At 30.9% G+C, this 21,006-nt stretch overlaps 3 protein-coding genes across 3 annotated transcripts; all 3 read left to right on the top strand.

Moving 5' to 3' along the window:
• Nucleotides 1-4,538: 4,538 nt before the first annotated feature.
• On the top strand, nucleotides 4,539-15,383 carry LOC139090832 (uncharacterized). The gene is made up of 5 exons (XM_070640665.1): nucleotides 4,539-4,698; nucleotides 14,323-14,589; nucleotides 14,650-14,746; nucleotides 14,806-15,018; nucleotides 15,082-15,383. The coding sequence occupies exons 2-5, from the start codon at nucleotides 14,332-14,334 to the stop codon at nucleotides 15,168-15,170; spliced, it is 657 nt and encodes a 218-aa protein (XP_070496766.1). The 5' UTR covers nucleotides 4,539-4,698; nucleotides 14,323-14,331; the 3' UTR covers nucleotides 15,171-15,383.
• Nucleotides 15,384-16,029: 646 nt separating this feature from the next.
• On the top strand, nucleotides 16,030-17,264 carry LOC139090732 (proteasome subunit beta type-7-like). Its single transcript, XM_070640535.1, has 3 exons — nucleotides 16,030-16,149; nucleotides 16,307-16,506; nucleotides 16,563-17,264. Exons 1-3 carry the CDS (start codon nucleotides 16,088-16,090, stop codon nucleotides 17,120-17,122), a joined length of 822 nt encoding a protein of 273 aa, XP_070496636.1. The 5' UTR covers nucleotides 16,030-16,087; the 3' UTR covers nucleotides 17,123-17,264.
• A 154-nt stretch (nucleotides 17,265-17,418) lies between these two features.
• On the top strand, nucleotides 17,419-20,861 carry LOC139090818 (endoplasmic reticulum metallopeptidase 1-like). The gene is made up of 7 exons (XM_070640649.1): nucleotides 17,419-17,554; nucleotides 18,017-18,083; nucleotides 18,176-18,774; nucleotides 18,829-19,588; nucleotides 19,667-19,851; nucleotides 19,907-20,539; nucleotides 20,601-20,861. Exons 1-7 carry the CDS (start codon nucleotides 17,438-17,440, stop codon nucleotides 20,772-20,774), a joined length of 2,535 nt encoding a protein of 844 aa, XP_070496750.1. The 5' UTR covers nucleotides 17,419-17,437; the 3' UTR covers nucleotides 20,775-20,861.
• Nucleotides 20,862-21,006: the final 145 nt, after the last annotated feature.

The following is a 21,006-nucleotide window of genomic DNA, read 5'->3' as shown; positions in this document are numbered from 1 at the left end:
TACTGTTTACTTCCTTACGCTCTGAAACCCACGATAGAACTAAACTAATTTCCATTCACAATAGCATAAAAGGGACTTCATTGACTTGTTTTTACGCATGCGATAAGGAACCTTCTGGCTATAATAAATCTTATCAATTCATTTATTGTTAATTTAGCATCAATTTTAGAATTTATACCTAAATTAGATTGGATTTTAATTATATTTTCATTTAATGGAAATGAATTAAAAGAGTGCTGGGTAACAAGAACATCACACACTTCCTTGACATCATAAATTACATTAAAGTATCTCCCTATTCATAACATTTTCGTAGAAAAAGATGAATATTTCTTAAATTTCAATAATCCTTATTAAAGTATAATTCCTCTATTCAGATGTTTCCTGCATCGGTAATAATCATATAATATATGTGATTGATCTGTCTTTCTATACACCAGTGATGGACAACCTTTCATTTTTCCAAAAAATGTTTGAAAATGCCATGAACAGTGAGCCATTTGCGATTTCAGTCAAGGTTACCAAAGTGTGCCGCAAAAAAAAAGGTTGCCCACCACTGCTTTACACGATATACATATTTCCACTAAAATTAGCCACGTCTCTTTCCTCCCATGTATTTTCGCAGAACCTTGAATAATCCAATTTTTTCAATATACATATACTTGACAGGGGACTATATTGCTAGTTACCTTCAGAATGGTAAAAATGTAATAATATACTAAGTTCATAAAAAGTAGATGATAAGAAGATATTATGCCGTGTCGAAGCTTAATTTAAAGACCGTAGTAAAATTTTATTAGTCTATCAAAAATGAATTTTAAGAGCAATTCAGCATAGATACTAATTCATGTTAAATATTCTTGACCTTTGAAATAAATAATCATCCATTCCATACAATGAAGTTGTTATGCTTATCATATTTTTGAAGTTTGCATGATAATTGCTTGTCAGAGGTATTGCCAGTAATTTGAGGCAGATCACCAATAAATTGAAGATTTTTCGAATTTGAACCTTTACCCCTAACTCCTCTGAAGACGCCTCCGTACCTGATAATATACAGCACAGAAATACAATAAATCGTCACAATATTTTGTAATAGAAATGACAATAAAATAAGCAACAGCATTAAATTTGCAGTTGAATCATAATCCTCAAATCATCATTTATTTAACAGCACTTTCTCTTTAAAGGAAGTTACATACATGCATGCATGAAATCATCATTAGTTAAATGATAATAAAACAATAAAAGAAAAACTGAAGATGCTGTATGGTTAGGGACTACATAAATCTTTCACACACTGGTCAATGACACTTGAGTGCCATAAAATTGCATTGTATGGTAAATTATGAGTACATACTGCGAAACGGTTGAGCAACTTTGACATCTGTAATTTTTAATTTAAACAGTTATTAAATATTAAATGCGCTTTAAAATTCATACCGAAAGTTATTTAAACTTGCATATTTTTCATACACATTCACTTATTTTCTATCAGTTCCATAGTAAGTGTGAAACAACTGTAGTGCATTCGAGTTTACCTCATAAAGGCAAAGTCAAGAAAATACTGCAATTTTTCATGTCTACTCATCATTTATTGCTCGAAAAACGAGAGTGAAAACGTAAACATCTTGTGAGATAAAAGAAGAGGATTGTAAGGCTTTAGCAATTTCTATTAATAAAAACATCGATAAGCATTACCTCAAATTGAATGTAATGAATAAAGTAGTTTTAATTATGATGTGGATTATGAGATGCTGTTGAAGATACTTCCTATTGAGTCGTGACTTGCATGATTGAACTATTTGAAGATTTTTGTGTTATCTAAGATTATCATATCGAGTGAACCGAATGTCATAATGTCAATGACAAACTAATGACGTTATGTCTGGTGTTTGAGGAACTTATCTCAAGCTATCAAAATCATAAATATTTATTGTATTGGGTCCGTTCATTTATTAAGAGGGGAGATAGAGGATTCTCTGATTTGAACAATGGAAATTCCTATATGAGCTCTGACTCTATTGCTGGCCACATCACAAAACTTGTGAACATCACAAACTAAATGAACGGTCCCAAAATTGTGGGATCACATTCTAATCTTTGTATGACTAATCGAGGTGAGTCAAGGTGGCTCGATGGCGGAATGGTTTCGTACTTCGGTACCTAATTATTGTGATAACGACAAGTCAATGGTCTGGCGAACACTCACTCGTTAAACAATTAGTTGCGTTAGACATTAGTCGGGAAAAATCCAAGCGCAGCTCTGGATCTCAATGATCTGAATAGCTAAAGGTATTTTTTGTATGACTAATCAGCTCCTGATTAACTACTGTTGCACATGAATCAAATTGAAACTAATTCATAATATTTTCATCACCTTTTAAGATATGAACTAGATGTATCAATAAGAAAAAGTCAGTGAAAGAAGAAACAAAGTCTTGATTTATGTATAATATTTCAAAATATTCCCTTTATGAACTCTTTAAAAAGCACAGTCGACAGGTGAATAGAAAAATAGATAAAAGTGAGCAGTTAGTGAGATATGTGTCGGTTTTAAAAAAAGAAAAGAATCGCTGTGTAATAAAACTTACTTATTTCACTTCATTCAGTTTTCACTTTTGTTGTTGATAGAAAATCGATTTCATATTTTTATGCTCCATTCATGTCTTTAGGTATTTCAAGTACCATTCAAATAAAAAATGTAAGAATCATAAAAAATATGGAAATGGTGGCAATTTGTTTCCAACTTTAAGAGTACTCGTGATGTCTTTTTTTGTAATTTTGAATAACACGATTTAAAAAAAAAATAAAAATCGGCAGACGTCCGTCAAAGACGTAACATAATCAATTAATCATGAATGGATGGATTATGGTGTTCAAGATTTTATGTAATAGATGTATGAGCAAAACAAATCAATTCTATAAGTGCTGACTGATATGAGAAATTTTGGGAAAATTACATTTTAGTCATACACACGTCGCACTCGGTTAAGTATGCTGACTGAAATGTTTTTGGGATATTACGACAAGTTTTCTTGGTTTAACTCTTGTTGCCACGCAATATATCCATTTATTCTAAATACGGAAATGCTACATCTAATGATTTTCATATTTAATTGAGTAATTTCGGTCATCTTCTTTTCGGTCGCAATTTATTGTGTCACTTATTACTTTTTGAATGCTCAATCTCTATGTGATTACTCAATTTATGCTGTTTATCAGCATTTTGTTGCTCATTAAAGTAAAATAAAAGAAATGTCTTTTGTTCCAGAATTTTAAAAGGTAGGAATATCATAATGAAATTAAATAAGTTTTGTGATCGTTTTCTTCTAGTTCTTGGAATTACTATTGTATAAATCGGATCAAACTCCCTTCTTTCCATTACGGCCCCTTACCGTAGCCACGGTTATTTTAATGACATCTGTCCTTTTTAGATGGCTCAAAAATTTTCATCCCAATACTTGACTTTGATCTAAGTATTTATCCTTTTTTAAAAAATCTTGACAAATCTTCCTATAGATGAAACAAACAGGATTAATTTTAAAGTAGCTTACAAATAAATGAGCAGAAAAAAATATAGTAGAGCTTCTGGAAATTTCCGAAAACATCTAGTGCATTAGTTTGAATGCCATGGCACACTTCACTCCTCCTAGGCCGCACACCATATCAAACCAAAATATCCTACGGCATACCAATTATTTAATCCTATATTAATTAAGCATAACAATGAAAATATATCCCCAAAATTTCAAAACAGATATCATTTAAGGCATATTATATTGAACTTTTCTAATCAAATCGGAGAATTTTTTAAAAATCGTCTATTTTTATGCTGTTTGAAAAAAGTTCGTAGAACACCTGAAAATTTTCGCAGTACACAGTTTACCCATCACTTTTCTAAATCATCCAGGTTTGCATTTGAAATATTTCAGATTTATCAGATTTTAGTCAAAAAATTGAACTAATATATTAATAATCTAAGGCAGAAATGAGCAACCTCTTATATTTCGCGGCACACCTTGGAGGTAAACCTGGATCGAAACCACACGGCCTACGGTTCCTAGCATTTCAAAGAATTTTTTACGTCACACTAGTGTGTCTCGGCACACATGTTGTCCATCACTGATCTAATATATTAACAATCAAAGGATTAGATTCAATTGAACTATACAAAAATAAAGAAGAAGTACGCATGGCCCAAAGCATCAAAGTTTAAGCAAAAAACATCTTCAACAATTATCAACATCACCAGTTGCTACAACATTAAATAATATTTTGTTTCATCCATTCGAAAACATTAATAACCTCAGATAAGATGTAGTGATGCAAAAGAGAAGATTTTCTGGTAAGTATACATATAGAAAAGATTCAAACAAAAGACCAAAATATTGAGAAGAAAACACACAACACATTCAATTTCTGTTGCTGTTGTGTTTTTTAGTGAGTTGGGGACATTGTTGTTGAAGACTAGACACACACAGCAGAAGCTTATAAAGCTTTGCTCATTTCACTGAGGTAACTCAGTCTCATACCAACTGTTCAACAGTTAACACAATCAATAATTGTACTGTGAATATTTTCGTTTGTTTTGTTCATCAAGTGAAAGCGAAAAGAAGTGAAATAAATTTTTGGAAGAAGTAAAGAGAGATAAAAATTTAATAAATTAATAAAGTTAAAAAAATTAAATATTTAAAGGTAAGTGCGGTGAAATTAGTGTATTAAGTTATTGATACTTGCGGTACGCAAAGAACCGTTACGAAAAAAAGGCAGATTGAATGAATACAAAAGTTGAAAACAGAAGTTTTAGTTTGAATATGCTGAAAACGTGTACTAATTAGCATAAATCTGTGATGAAATTGTAGAATTTCTTTTAAGCACAATTAGCGGTAGATGGTTATTCACGTCTCTCTATTTTATTGGGAATTTTCATCATTTTTTGTATTTATAAATTTCTAACTATAAACTGCAGTGCTATAGGAGTTATTTGTTATGATATTGTGAAACATTCTGAACGTGAGCATTCAAAAAAAGAAGACGTGCAGGAAATTTGTAATTCACAAAGATGTGCAAAAATTCATGACTATATGTTCACAAATTATGATTACCTGGTTTAAGTTTCTTTTTAAAAGTACTGAATAGGAAATTTGAGTTCATGAATGAGGATTGAAAATTAATGCAAATAGTGTAAAGTCAATAAATTATTACAAAAGCTTTATTTTCTATGAAGTACTACATAATAGTTAATTTCGATGCAGTGTCATTCTTCAATCATTTATATTCAATTCCATTATGAATTTTTTTGCATTTTAAAGAAAATGAATAGATGTTAAATGAAGCAATTGAAATTTAATTCGGTTTAAACTTGCCAAGTTTAACCTAATTTCAATAAAATTTTCCAAAATTAATCAAACCTGATTTTAGAAATGTCTCTAAAATAATGATAATTTTAAGCAAAAATCCTTTTAAAAATTAAGTTTTCTTAAGACTCATTTACCTTCTTTAAAATGTAGTTTAAAGTCTTTAGCTGTTCAGATCTTAAAACAAATTCACAAGTGCTTTACATTCGCCAAAGAAAATATGATCCCGAATGGAACAGGAAAATAATTAATTTCTCATAAAATGTGAGATTAGTCGACACTATGTCTGGTAATAAACTTGACATTTTATGGAAAGTTAATTGCTGCCTGTTCCATTCGTTCTCTAAACCTATATCCAAAATTATAGTAGAATATGTAGATCCACAAGTTTTTGAAAGAAATTATATTGCTATATCGAAGGCTATGAACAAATTGCCGAGTACACATGATTCTAAAAAGGAAATGTAAAACATTACCTATTCTCAATTTTGAAGTCTTCAATGATGTGTAGTATTAGTGGATTCGTCGTCGAATTCTTATTCCTTTATCCCACAGAATTAGTGAAATTAGCATTGAAAAGTTCCATTTAAATAAAAAATCACCAAAACCCATCAAAACAACATTTTAAAATACTTTCAAAAAATAACTTTGCAACCAACAGGCAAAAGTCCGCTTTTAGGAACCGTAATGATATTTCTGTACCATGATAGCATCCTCTTTGATTGTTAGGGTTCAACTCAATAAAGGAACTAGTTGCCTTAAGTTCAAGTGTAAGAACTGTCTTGTGTTATAATAACTTCACAAAGACGGACTTTAAATAAAAATTAAATGTTATTAATGTTGTTATACAACTTTCAACGAATGAAAAAAAGCAGCACCATCAACAACAACAATAAGAAGAGGAGAAAAAAATTACTCACTTCTGTTTGTGTTGTGAAATAATAAAATGACTAGATTGAAGAACATGAAGCATAAAACGTTAAAATGACTGAAGAATTGGTAAAGATGATGAAAAACCCGGTCAATGCCTCTCAAATTTATTTAGTTATTCTTTTTTATTTATGTGACATTTTTGAGTCTGATTCAATTAGGTCGAAAATCTGATATTTGCGTGTATTTCAATTAGCTGAATCAATTCAATTCATCTATTCAAATGAAGTCCATTCAAAGCAATTGAACCGTCATAAATTCAATACCAAATTTACACACATATTTGCAGTTAATTAACTTCATTCGAAGCACAATATTTATCAATTTTGGATGAAGTGAAAACGCAAAATGATCAATAAGCACTCACAAAATTCACTTTCTTATCGTGTTTAAGTTCAGAGCACCTTACAACTTTCAAGAAAAGAAAATTTTCTTCTTCTTGCCTGACGTTCCCTTTCATGCTGGGAAAAAGTTGATTTTCTCATATTTTCAATATTAAACAATTCATTAATAAGTGAGAAATCAATCGCATAATTAGATTTCTATAGTATGCAAATAAGAATATTCTATTGAAAGTATGCCTGAGAAAAACATTTTGAAAGCATGCTGCAAGGTATTCTTAAGATGATTTTACAGTTCCAAATACTGTGTGAGATCCGCCTTCATCTGCACTAAAGTCTTGTGCTATTCAGAAACTGTATATAACAAGTCATTTAAAAAATAAATATTGACTCATGCAGCATAGCATCAAATTATTATAAGGTGTTACATTCTAATACATAAGCTAAATCGTGCTCTATGTTCAAGTTCAGGGAAATATAGAGCACACTTAATAATATTTTATTAAGTTTTAAAGCTTGTTTCACACTATGGTATTAAGTTTGTGAGACTTAACAGTAAAAATATGACAAAAAATAAGAGCACATTCAGCTCAGTATCATGTGAAATTGTTTCAATTTCTTCACGCTACTGACTGATTTTCTGGTCAAATTAGGATTCAAAAATTATCTTGTTAAATTAAGCCATTTGGATTGAACACAGAATTTAAAGAATTCATGAAAACCACGGACCCATGAAGTAATTTAAAGGAACATAAAGTTTTATTAATTTTACACTTTTTCAAAGAAATTTATAAGTAATAAACGGTAATATTTTATCTCTACCTGTCCATGCATGCATCGTGAATATAGAAAAGACTGTATAAGAAGAAATATTTTCATCATACTCGGTCTCGTCTGCATTAAGAGTGAAAGTAACGCTACAATGATCTTGCATGATGCTTTTATGACCAAATGATTAAATGAATGTAATACTTTGAATGTTGCATATATCAGCACCAGCGTCTTCTTTATTAACTCTTGCTAGATGTTACATCATCGATTTGATAATCATATATGCAAAAGAAAGATGAAATTAAAATTTTAAATGGAAACTATTGACTGCAAAATTTTTTTAAACGAAAGTAGAGACACAAGATGTTTATTTTTAGAAAAAAGCATGATATTGTTTTCAGGAATGGTAGGCAAATAACATTGAATGAATAAAGTTATTGTTTATTGATAATCGCCTTAATCGAATGTCAATTTTTTCGTAATCACAGTCGTAATCGGATGTATTGTCAATTGGAAATACCGTAAAATATAGAAAAACTTTCATTTTCCTTTTCTTCTTCTTATACCTACTTACTATGATTCAATGACGACGTTTTATCAATTTTAAATACAATAGTTTAATTGTTATTCAAATGCTAAACCTTAAAAATGTTTGAAAATGTTTAAAACCGACTTAAATATAAGGCAAGTTTGGAGCACGCATCATCATGACATACAAACTTTTTAAATCGAGTTCTGGATTCCTTTCTTGTTTTCTTAATTTGGTTGTTTATCCAGATTGTATCCAGTAATGTAAAGATCAAAGCCGAGCAACACAAATGAAGAAGGTTCCGCTAAACCTCTTTTATGAACACCATAATATGAATTTCGTGCTCATAAAAGAGGTTTAAAGATAGCCTTGTTCATTTATGTTGCTCGGGTAAGCACAACATCCTTAAGATTTTATACGTTGATTAATTAGACTTGCAAAACATAAATCACCAAAAAAAGTATACGTAATTAATTTTCCCGTATCTCACACTTCATTTGTGAAAGTAAGGATGTTATCAAACTGTAGACATAACATTTTAAATGGGATATAAATTTTGCACCAAAAAATCGCAGCTAATAAACCGCATTTTATTCATGCATGAAACATTCATCTCGCATTAAAGCAAATTGCATCTTACCAAATCATTCACATAAAGTTAAATGAAATAAACAGCAATTAATTTTCACTTAATTAAAATGATAGAGTACTAACACGTCTCATCATCAACATAATGTTCCAGTTTTATTAGCATTTTTGAAACGTTTTTGAACTTGACTTTCATAACGACTTTCGCACAAGTGATTTTGAGTTATTTATCAACACATTACTGATGATGCATAACAGAAATGAAAGTAACTGGTCAGGAGAATTACGTGATGCTCTTAAAAACTGACATAAAGTTATTTTAATTACTGCAGTGGAGACAACATAAAAAATAATATTTGTTATTCGGGCTTATTAACCTTGTTCTCAAATCAAGTTGCAGATCCATTCATTCATTACTAAAATGACGATTTCTGTGCTGTTTCTCAAAACCTTCAAATCTGTTCCCGATTTTAACTATTGTAAATTCCTTTCAACTGTACAATTTTGTAACAACTTAATCATCACTAATGTTTCTAGTCGTAATAATAAATTGCTGATCATTAGTCTAAATCATTTTCTGCTTAGAGAATGTCATTTGAGCATTGAATACTAATAAGTATTATTACTTTTTTGCCATTGAAGATGCTTTAAATCTTCTGACATACACGGTTCTTTTTCCATTTTTAGTTGTTACTTTGCCGACTTATTATTATTATTATTGAGATTTGAAATACAAATAATTTGCATGTAATCCCTTTGTAGTAGCATTGCTATATTTGCTTATGGCTAAAACTCATTGAAAAGTCAAATATTATTTGATGTTTTAAAATTAACTACTCAAGCCGCTTACTTTTTTCCTTCAATGGGATGTGTACTATACTTTCAAGTAATTGTAGGCAGAATAAGAATAAATCAACTTCTGTCATTCATTTTACACTCATTTTCAGCCATGAAAAATTAAAGAAGCATTTACTAAGGTAGAAAATGAAAGCATCTATTGAGAAACTGTAAGATCCGGGATATTACAAACAGTTGGAATTACACGCGAAGAACTTCAAACTTTATGCATATTACTAAGCGGACATTGGCTCTTTAAATTTTAATTTCATACCCGAGCGATTCAAATGAAGAAGGCTACGTCATGGAGCATTTAAGGCTCCGCAAAATCTCTTTTATTAACACAAAATGGAAACCGCCTCTTTTTGGCGTCCATATGACTGCTAAAAATTAGTGGCTTACATTTAGCTTCAAGTCTGAGTTTTCTTCATTTGTGTCACTCGGGATAACATCTTTCAAAAGAATCTTGATCAACACATCTTCATTAGTTCCATTTAATAAAGGTCAAAGAGTCAAATTTTTTGATCAGATAATTTCTTAATTTACAGCCACTCAAGACACAATATCCAAAAGGCATAGCAAATTAAAACTTAATTTAAAGAGTTTTGGACGATTTTTAATTTTATAAAAATCTCTTTTTTTAATTTGGGAAATCAATGGATTTTTTTAATAATAATGACATGATAATTATGTGAATTGAAACAAGACAGAAAAGATTGACCACACTCAGGTCATTGACTACTGGTTTTCTTGTGAATTTATGGTAATAATCAAGACATTATAACAAAGGTGACAAAAAAATAATTTTAAGTCTGATTTTTGTAAGTAATTACTAATTATATGATCTCCAAAACTTTCCGGTTCATGACTCGCATTGAAGTCTTTGTTTTTTGTCAAATTAATTTAATAAGTTTGCTTTTATGGCATGTAATAGGATGGATAAATATTTATGTCTAAATGTACTTCTTGTATTTTAATTCAATTTTTTATTGATCTTGTCCACTGTAACTTTATCTGAATTCATGCAAATTGCAACTAATTCACTTACTATGCTGGCCGGATAAATCAACTTTGATCCATGTCGTTCGATAAATAGTGCTTGAAACTAGTTCTATCTTTGGTAACCACTTACTTACTTACTGCAACCATGCTCTTATGTGCTTCTGTAGAAATACTCTTCGGTTGTTGGCTCTGTCACCTAGTTTGTTCAAATAATCTGTCCGCATATTAAGCTGACAATCTTTCATCACTATTCTGCGTCATGTAGCTTTTGGAGTTACCCAGATAACTTTTTCCATGCGGATTTAAACCAAGGACGATGAAGCATCTTGTCGCAATATTAGCCCGAAAAGCATAATCGATCAAAAATCTAGCACCAAATCACCTTGAATCAACATGATGCCGGATTTGGTTGATATCCGGTACCAGGTCAGCATGAGTCCAGTAATCAATTGTCAGATACTAATACCAATATCCAGTAATTCTTTATCAATCAACAGCGCCTCTTCATAATTAAATTGAATTATATCGAAATTATAACAGTGATTACAAAAGTCAATGAACGTTAATTCTGAAATATATTAAAGACACTGATATAAACTAAATACTTGCTAAATACAATTTTTATGACAACTCTGTAAAGTGATATATTATTCATCTTCTGTTAATTTATATAACACGAATCATAATTAATAGTATTTTTTGTCTAGTCTTAAGAAAGACTTCTTCTTATTTCCCATGATTAATAATAAATGCAAAAGAAACCTAGGCAAAACGACTTCTGCTTAAAACTTACGGCATTTCATCTCTGATGGAGACTAAATTTCATCTCTTAGACAATAGAAATGCGAGAATTTTCAGTGACTTCCGTGATTAAAATCATCTTTAAGTAATTGTTTTTGAATGCCTACATCATAGCAGTTAATACCTTTACATAATTTTATTATCTTAAGTGATTATGATCATTAAACAATTACTCATCATAGTGCTGTAAGTGCATTATGAAATAAGTAGGTATTAAATAAATTGTAACTCGTGAATAAACGATGGAATTTCTAAGAAATTTTAAGTTTAAGGTATATCCAAAAACCGCCTTTTAATTTATTTTGCACTTGACCTTAAATTTACTTGTAAAAAGAAAATAAGCAGTAAAAAGCAAGAGATAAATATTATGATGACTTTCGCTTTCTCATGATTGACTTAAACCTTTCCGGGCAGTTTTTATATCTTCTGGATGTAATCCATTGCAAAAATGAGAAATATATATCGCCAGGCATTTAATAGAGGACTGAAAAAATTGATACCACAGATTTTCTCTGTACTAAACTTTCTCCATAGGAATTGAATGATATTTAAAAAAATGTTTAAAAGATGAATGAGCAGATAAGATATGCGAGCCTAAATGTTTAAATACGCGTTTATAAAGTTTCTTATTTTTGGCAGTTTAATCACTCAGCATCAATCTTTAATTACTGGTGACTAGCATGTGGAGTGTATTTGTTTTATAATTGCTTTTTTTGGGTAACAAGACATTCTTTATGACAAGATTACTAAGAATCACTCATCTTATAGGATCTAATATGAACAACTTACGGTACTAACAAGCTTAAGATTGACACTCATAAAAAGTGAATATTCATATCCAATTACTCAACGTAGATAAAATTTGTGTAAGCCTCTTAATAGTAAACACATGCTACACTAGGGCAGTGTGTCGCTAGACAATCGTATCTCATAAAATAAATAGATTTCACTCAGTTCCTTTAACAACAATGAAAAGTTTCTCTACATATGCTAAATATGAAACTTTCTGATAAATAAAAGTATGTAGTCTGTCTGTAAAAAAGTTAATTGTTAAATTTTTCATTAATTATTCCGCAAAAATAAAACAATTCAATATTGCATTTCTTTGAAATTTGATATCCAACTATCTATCATCTCTGCGAATTCACAGAAGTAAAAACACAATAGAATAGAAGACTGATGGTAAAAAATTTCTTTTGAGCAAGTGCAGTGGAAAAATAAATGAACTGTTTGGAAGAAATGAGGCAATATTTCCACTTTATAAACCCGCATTAAATAAATTAAAGCAGATTTTGTAGAATGCGATATAATTTATGCAATATATGTGTACTCAATTGCAAATAGCTATATCTGAAATGACGCAAATGAGGAAATCCCAGATGGTCCCAAATGATTATACATACTTTTTTAAAAATTGTATCTTACTCTAGAGCAGTGATGGACAACATTTATGAAGCGGCACATCTTGATGTTAAGCCACGTACGAAACCACATACGCCATGCTGTTCATGGCATGCACTTCTCTAGAGAGCGTAGAACTTCAAAATAATTCCTGAATGAACTTTTGGATATTTAAGACCCAACTCAATGTCTTAATGTTAATTAGACTAGTTGTCATTAATCGACCGTGGGTCTAGCTATTAACTAGACATTATGTCAAGTTGTTCACTCGGGAACACTTTCATTCTTAAACAGCACTTTCACTAAATGTTCAAAATCATTCGAAATGAACAGCATTGCATAATTAATGAAAAATTGTTTTAATACGAAACTGTAAATGTTCATGATCAAATTAAGTGTAACAAAAAGCGCGATTAAATGTGAAAAGAGATGACAGCATTTTATAAGGAAGGAAGTTATTGTTTTCATCGCGGTCATTTTTTACCATGATTTGAGAAATTTTTTACGTTTTAAAAAACAAAATTAATCTTAATTTAAGCATAGTGAAAGTGATATTTTGTCGGCAAGCTTTTTGCCAAAAATTATGCTGTGGTTAAAACACTATTAGCAATAAAAGGGATCATAAATTTACGTAACATAAAAGAAATGAGAAAAAATTTCATAAATGTAAAGGTGAAAGATGAAAATTTAATGAAGAAAACGAGTTTCGTTCATGTACGTACATATCTTCATAGCTGCGAACAACTGCGATTTTGGTCATTCAATCATGTTACAATGATCTCATCATGAAGTTGAACTTTCTGACTGATTTCGAACAAACAATTTACAATTATGAGAACATTTGTCGACAAATTTTTATATAACATCATGTTGGTACGTTGCTGATGTTCACGAAAAATCCATTACAGTAAATTTATCATAAATCATATGCAGTCATAGATTTGCAAAATGAGCTTTTGGCTTCACATCATACATTCTGTATTGAACTGTATGCTTCATCAGTTTCTATTATTTAATAATTTCTGGTACATCGATTGTATCTGCTTTTAAAAGAACTAACATCGAAATCCATCTATATTGACAATATGCATCTTATGCAATAGCATCAATTATTCTCATGACTTTATTTGCCACCAATTATCTCAAAGAAACTATTTGAATTGCGTCAAGCAATTATGCTTATAACATCTACACTTCTGCAGCATGAAACAACCTTAAAACATCAGTTCATTTATATTCTTAATTATTTGATAATTTACAGTTGGAATAAAGAAACAATAATGATGTGGTTCAATAATGAATGCAATTTAAGCTTTGCAGATAAATCACATGCCCTACTTAATTAAGAAGTTGATGTGAATTATATTGAGAATTGAAATTTTCTAGAACAACATACTGTAGCATGAATAGTTAATGTTTTCATGATTTTGATGAGTAATTCACGATCAAATACGTTAATCCAATATTTGTACGAAAACACTTTATTACTTGATCATACACATCATGTGTACCTAAATCAATAATCAAAACATAAATGAAATTAGCATCATATGTATGTATTTTTATTGATTCTTTTATCAAAAGATTTCAATTAACCGATTCTGCTTGTGGTTCAAAATACCTGCACACAATAAAGTAACAAACAATAACTTACTATTCATAAAGCAGGAAGTGGGTGCAGCGTCCATCATACTATTAAAATTCGTTAAACATATAAAATGTGAAACTCATCATTTTTTTGTACTTCTCATTTTTTCTTTAGTCGTCAAATATGATGCGCACAATATTTACAGTGCTGGCACTTGGTGCAACATTAGCTTTAGCTCAACGTCGATTAGCCTTACCTGATCCAAGATCCTGTGCCAACCGTGTTAGACATGCTACATATCGGGATGCTCGAGGTGTTGCACATTCGTATTTCTTCAGTTGGGAGCATCAACCAACACGTACATTAGAAGTTGATTGGCTCGATGCTAGAAATATTTGTAGAAGACATTGTATGGATGCCGTTTCACTTGAAACACCACAAGTAAGTTTGACTCATATAATTAAAATTACTTCCAACTCTAAATTACTGTTTTTATTTTAGGAAAATGAATTTGTTAAACAAAGAATTTCCCGTGGAAATGTGAGATATATTTGGACATCAGGACGTAAATGTAACTTTGCTGGCTGTGATCGTGCAGGTAAAAATATTGTCAGCTTATCTGAATTTGGCATGTATTTAACATTATGTTCATTTTAGATCTTCAACCACCAAATGAAAATGGATGGTTCTGGTCAGGATCAGGAGTTAAAATTGGACCAACAACACAAAGAAATACTGGTGACTGGAGTTACACAGGAGGTTATAATCAAGCACAACCAGACAACAGAGAGGCAGCACAAGGAAATGACGAATCATGCCTTTCAATTCTCAATAACTTTTACAATGATGGACTGAAATGGCATGATGTTGGTAAGTTGAAATGATTATAACTGCTTTACTTCATAAAATTCCTAACTTTTTCTATCATTTTAGCCTGTTACCATCTCAAACCATTTGTTTGTGAAGATTCCGATGAACTTTTGAACTTTGTGCGCTCCAGAAATCCAGGACTTCGACTTTAATGTGAAAGAACATTTTTTTGGTGTTACTTAATTTAACAGAAGCATTTTACATTTTACGTAGAAATTAAAATTGTTTGTTTTAAAAACATCTGTTGATGAAGTGAAGAATAATTTAAATAATTTATATAACAATCGTTTTGAGTTCATTTATCATGTTTTAACTTTCATTCTATTTTTGTCTTTTAATGTTATTTGTACAAATTGAAAATAAAAGAAAAACTTACCTAATTGAAATTAGTAAATTGTCTATCATTTAATCTGGATTGAGTTGGTGCTAATGGAAGTGTTTTAAATCCGTAGCCTTACAGTATTCACTTGTCATTCTGTCATTCCGCTTTTTAAACTTGCCCCTCTTTTTCATGTTTTAAAATAGTGAAATCAAGACTTGAGATTTTATTTTGTTTAGGTAATTTTGAAAAAAATTTGAATTTCTGTGAACCACGCCTCTTTTTGCTAAAACCAGAGCTCGAAGTCGAGTCGAGTCGATTCGAGAAAATGAGATCGACTCGGTTTGAGTCGAGTTAAGTGGACTCAAATCGACTTCAAGTGTGTCGACTTCGAAATCTGAATTTGACTTCCATATAAACTTATAATATAATCAACATAAAAATCCTACTTAACGGATACATAAATTTCATACCATCAAACTTAACGGGATTATACACTAGTATTTCACATATTCCAAAACTACATAGTCTGGTTTTAACAACCATGCTTTCCACCATGTTTGGTGAAATATTATTCTAGCATACATATATTTGGAATATATCTCAAGTATCACTTTTTTAAAACCAATTGTGTCAATAAAAAATGTTTCTCATTTTGAATTTCAGTTTCTCAGTTCAGAATAACTTCAACGTTTAACGAGACAACTCGGTTTATATTACTTAAGTTTTGACATACCGATTTTATCAATCATGCAGAATACCTACGCTGTTGTAGATGACGAAAGAGGATTTAGCTTCAGAAATTGCAGAAGGTAGTAGAAAATAATTGTTGTAACTCCTACAGACAATGAGCATACTCACCTAAATGAGCGTGCTGATGAGTATACTCAATTAATATAACTAAGGATGTTCCTTGTCTGTTGGGAAATAACCTAATTAGATAATATAGAATTTTTATATTCATTACAGAAATCAGAATCTCATCTCAAGTGGCTTTAAACCACCGAACGTCACAAAAACTGGAACGACTATTTGTGGAGTTATTTATAAGGATGGTGTTGTATTAGGATGTGACACAAGAACAACAAATGGACACATAGTTTGGGAAAAGTGTTGTGAAAAAATTTATAAAATTCAAGAAAACATCCACGTTGCTGGTGCAGGAACTGGTAAAGTTAATAAATAATCCATAAATTTAATAAATTCTTCATTTATTTATATACAGCTGCTGATATGGATGCAATGGTTAAATTGATGCGAGCTAATGCAGAGTTCCATCGATTGAATACTAATAGGAAAATTATTCCTGTGTCATATTTAAAAACAATCACAAGTCGCATGTTTTTTCGATATGGAGGAGCAATTTCATGCCATTTCATTATCGGAGGATTTGACCATAAAGGTCCACATATTTTTATAGTGCATAAAGAAGGATCTTCAATGAAATTACCATATGCAACAATGGGATCAGGAGGATATATTGCAATGTCTATATTTGAATCCAGATGGAAACCAGATTTGGAAGAACACGAAGCAAAGGAGCTTGTAGCTGATGCAATTACAGCCGGCATAGTTAATGATTTAGGATCTGGTTCGAATGTCGACTTGTGTATAATTAAGAAAAACTCTTCTGAGAAAATTTATGCTTATAGAAAAATTGGCGTTAGTGGAATTAAAGTCCTTGATTATAATATAAGGCGTGGAACTACTGGAGTTGATTTAAAGGCAATTAAAAAGATAGATGTGGATATAATTGAAGAAAAAGTTGTTAAAATGAATATATAGTAAGATTGGACAAGAAGACATTAGAACTAGACATCAACTGGACATTGACTTGCCATGAACTAGTTATACCGTATGTTTGTACAATCGGAATTAAATTAAGTTTTAATTAAGAAAAATAAAAATAAAAATTCGTAAAAAAATATTTAAACTTAATCCACTGATACTCATAGTTCTCCAATACTCGAAAACTAAACCCTATCAGGCAATTACTCTCCATTTTTAAAAAGACTCTCAATTATTATTTCTCTCTTTAATTACTCCCAAGTACCAATAAATGAGTTATATTAGTCCTATTTGAAATTTTAAACCGTCAAGATGTTGATGGCAGAAATTTATAGTTTATTTTTCCTAGCTTACATTGTAGGATTAGGATTTATGTCAAGCTACTTTTTGCATCGATTGGATACAAAGGCAATACTTAAATCCCAAGAAGTAAGTCATTTAGAATAATTATTAATGTAGTATCATTAAATGCTCAATTTTACAATAATTTTCATTTATTGCATCGTAAACGCTTTTTGTTGCATGTAAAGTTTGATAGTTCCGTCACTTTTGTATAGTATTAAGCCGAATTTTGGATGATTTACCAAAAATTTGTTATGGTAAGTTTATTTTGCGTATTAAATGTGCATTTTTGTACTCAAATTTGTTATTCGATAGATTATGCTATCTTAGGCTATCTTGTTTTGGTATAAGTGGCGATATTAAAATTAATTGGCAAAATTGGTTCATTTCTATTTTTAAAACCTCATTTCACTTTACAATCTTGAACTCTAATCATTAGATCTAATGACTAACTATAATCTGCATTTACGAAATCATATCCGAAATGCGCTTAAAATAAAACATTTTCCTTATCTTATCATGGCTTATCATTTTTTTAAATTTCTATAGGAACGATACCCTGGGTCATTTATCGCTGAGCGAGCTTATCAGCAACTAAAAGTACTCAATGACTTTGGTAATAACAACATTTATTTCGGATAAATATTACTTCATACTTAATGTTTGTCATTATTTTATCTCACGTGTTTCTCTATTCACATCTCAAAGGTCCAAAAGTGGTTGGTAGTAAGGCTAATGAGATATTAGCTGCAGAATACATCTTGGAACAAGTGAATGATATTAGAATTAATGCTACAAATCCTGATGACATACAAATCGACCGGCAAATTTCTTCTGGATTCAGCTATTATGATAACTACTTTAATTTGCAAAACATTGTCGTTCGCATACAAGGAGAAACTGATCATGCTGTAATGCTCAATTGCCATTTTGATTCAGTCCCTGGAAGTCCTGGTGCTAGTGATGACATCGTAAATTGTTGTGTCATGATGGAAATCTATAGGGTGTTATCGCAAAGTTCCACAAAGCAAAAACATTCAATAATTTTTCTTTTTAATGGATCGGAAGAAACAGGACTTCAGGCTGCCCATGCTTTTATAACACAACAAAAATGGCGCGAAAATGTTAGAGCTTATATTAATTTAGAATCTACTGGAAGTGGTGGAAAGGAAATCCTTTTTAGAACTGGACCTAAACACGACTGGCTAGTAAAAATGTATCGCGAAAGTGTTCCTCGACCCTTCGGTCAAGTAGCTTCTGAAGAGTTATTTGATAGCGGTGCAATTCCATCAGCAACTGATTTTCAGGTAAAATTTATTGACCTAACAAAGCCAAACCATAAATATATATTTCCAATATAGATTTTCCGTGACTACGGCGAAGTACCTGGCTTAGATTTTGCATATGTTGAAGATGGATGGCGATACCATACTCGATACGATAGCATTGACTACATCACTATAGAATCCGTACAGCATACTGGAAACAATATTCTTGCACTCACAAAGAAAATTGCCAATTCAAAGGAACTTAGTGATCCACCAGAAGGAACATATTCAATTTATTTTGAGTATTTGGGATTATTCTTCGTTTCATATACAGCAACTGTCGGAGCAGTATTAAACTACATCATAAGTATTCTTGCTTTTGCAATTCCATTTGTGATTCAGACCAAATTTAAAATGGAAAATCTAGGATTTGTAATCTTCGAAACAATTATGTCTTTAGTTACAATAATCGTAAGCATTGTTTTGGCTGCACTTGCATGCTGGGGAATGGCATCATTGATGAATTCATTAGACAATACAATGAGTTGGTTTAACACAACATTCTTGTCAATTGGCATTTATTGTTCTTTGGCATTGATTGTTCAAATTGCCACTTATCATGGAATGCAATTATTAGGTGCTTGCTTCTTTAGGACAAAGAAATACCGTGAAGCATCAATGAGACACAGAGTAAAGATTAGTTTGAACGGAGTTACTCTATTCTGGGCAATTTTAACAATTACATTAACTGCTATGGGAATGAGAATTGGATATGTTTTTATGATTAACTTGTTCGTTTCATTATGCACTTATCTATTGACATACTTGATGTGTAGAGTTTTGTCAAAAACAAGTGAGTTTATTGCTATGATTCATAGCTACGAATATTAAATTCCTTATCACTTATCTTCTTATTTTTTTATATTAACAGCTTCACAAAGTTGGCTTGTCGTTCATATGATTGGACATTCGGTCGTGTTCCTATATTTATGCTACATATCACTGCAAATCCTTCTCCTTTTCATCCCAATTGCTGCTAAGCAATACTATGAAAATCCTGATGTTTTGGTTGCTATTATTTGTGTATTGTGGATGGTTATGTGCATGAGTTACTTTGTAAGTATAAAAATAAACATGAAAAGGAAGTAGCATTAAAAACTTTTATTCACAGATTCCACTGACATTATTGGTTAAGCTAAGAGCTGTGCTATATTGCTCTTTATTAACGTTATTTGTTACATGTACAATCATTGCATTTACACCACTAGGATTCCCTTATAGTGATGCTCAGCATGCACCAAGATTACAAAGATTCCGTACTACCCATATAAAAAGAACGATATATGATCCCATTGGAAATGAAAAATCATCAACTAGTAATATGATGATTTATGCTTGGGATAGAAATGGAATAAGAACTTTAAAGGAAGCATTTGACGGTCATAAATTTTTGTACATGAGAAATGATGAGCTATGTTCTGAATATTATCGATGTGCATTCCAACATAGAGCTTTAGATGAAAGAGTTATTGCTATTGATGGTTTCCATACGAAACCAAATATTGAGCCTACAAAATATAAACTTATTAAAGCATCAAATAATGGAGGGATTGTGGATATAGAATTTGCACTTGAACTAAGGACTACTGTACAATTATCATTGACTCTGGATGATGGATTAGAGTTTGAATCTAGTAACATTGATTTTAATACAGTAAATCAAAATCAGAAACGTCACATTGTTACCACAGTTACATTTGGAATCAGCACCGATGAGTCTTATCCGATTAAAATTCAGCTAAAGGTAAATGCTATAAAATTAATTAATTAATTAAATTTATTGATCTGAATTCTTAATTCAATAGGGAACACCAACTACAAATATATTTGCTTCACTCGTCGTAGTAACCATTGACTCGACATTTGATCAAGGTGCAAAAACAGCAGAATTTGCATACGTTTTGAATAAATTTCCTGACTACACTTTTTCATATGTACACCAAGTTGACTCGTCCATATATGAAATTGCACAAATTTAAGTATTGTTCTTTCAAAATAAACAAGCAATTAAAACTGACATTGAACTTGATATAAAATGTAAATAAACAAATGATTTCAAAACAATACATGCGCATTTTTTTATATCGCACATGCTATTAGGGTCGATAGCATCAATAACATGTGCTATGTGCACATGGATGAGAGAGCATCCACGTGAAGAGAGCTGAGCAAAATGCCGGTGAGAGAGACCGATCAACAAGTTGTCGAGAG

Source organism: Chironomus tepperi, unplaced genomic scaffold (genome assembly GCF_022539635.2).
Source record: "Chironomus tepperi strain 1889 unplaced genomic scaffold, CSIRO-AGI_Ctep_v1 contig_219, whole genome shotgun sequence".
Taxonomy (NCBI): domain Eukaryota; kingdom Metazoa; phylum Arthropoda; class Insecta; order Diptera; family Chironomidae; genus Chironomus; species Chironomus tepperi.
Note: the sequence above shows the minus strand (reverse complement) of the source record. Positions and strands in the feature narration are given on the sequence as shown.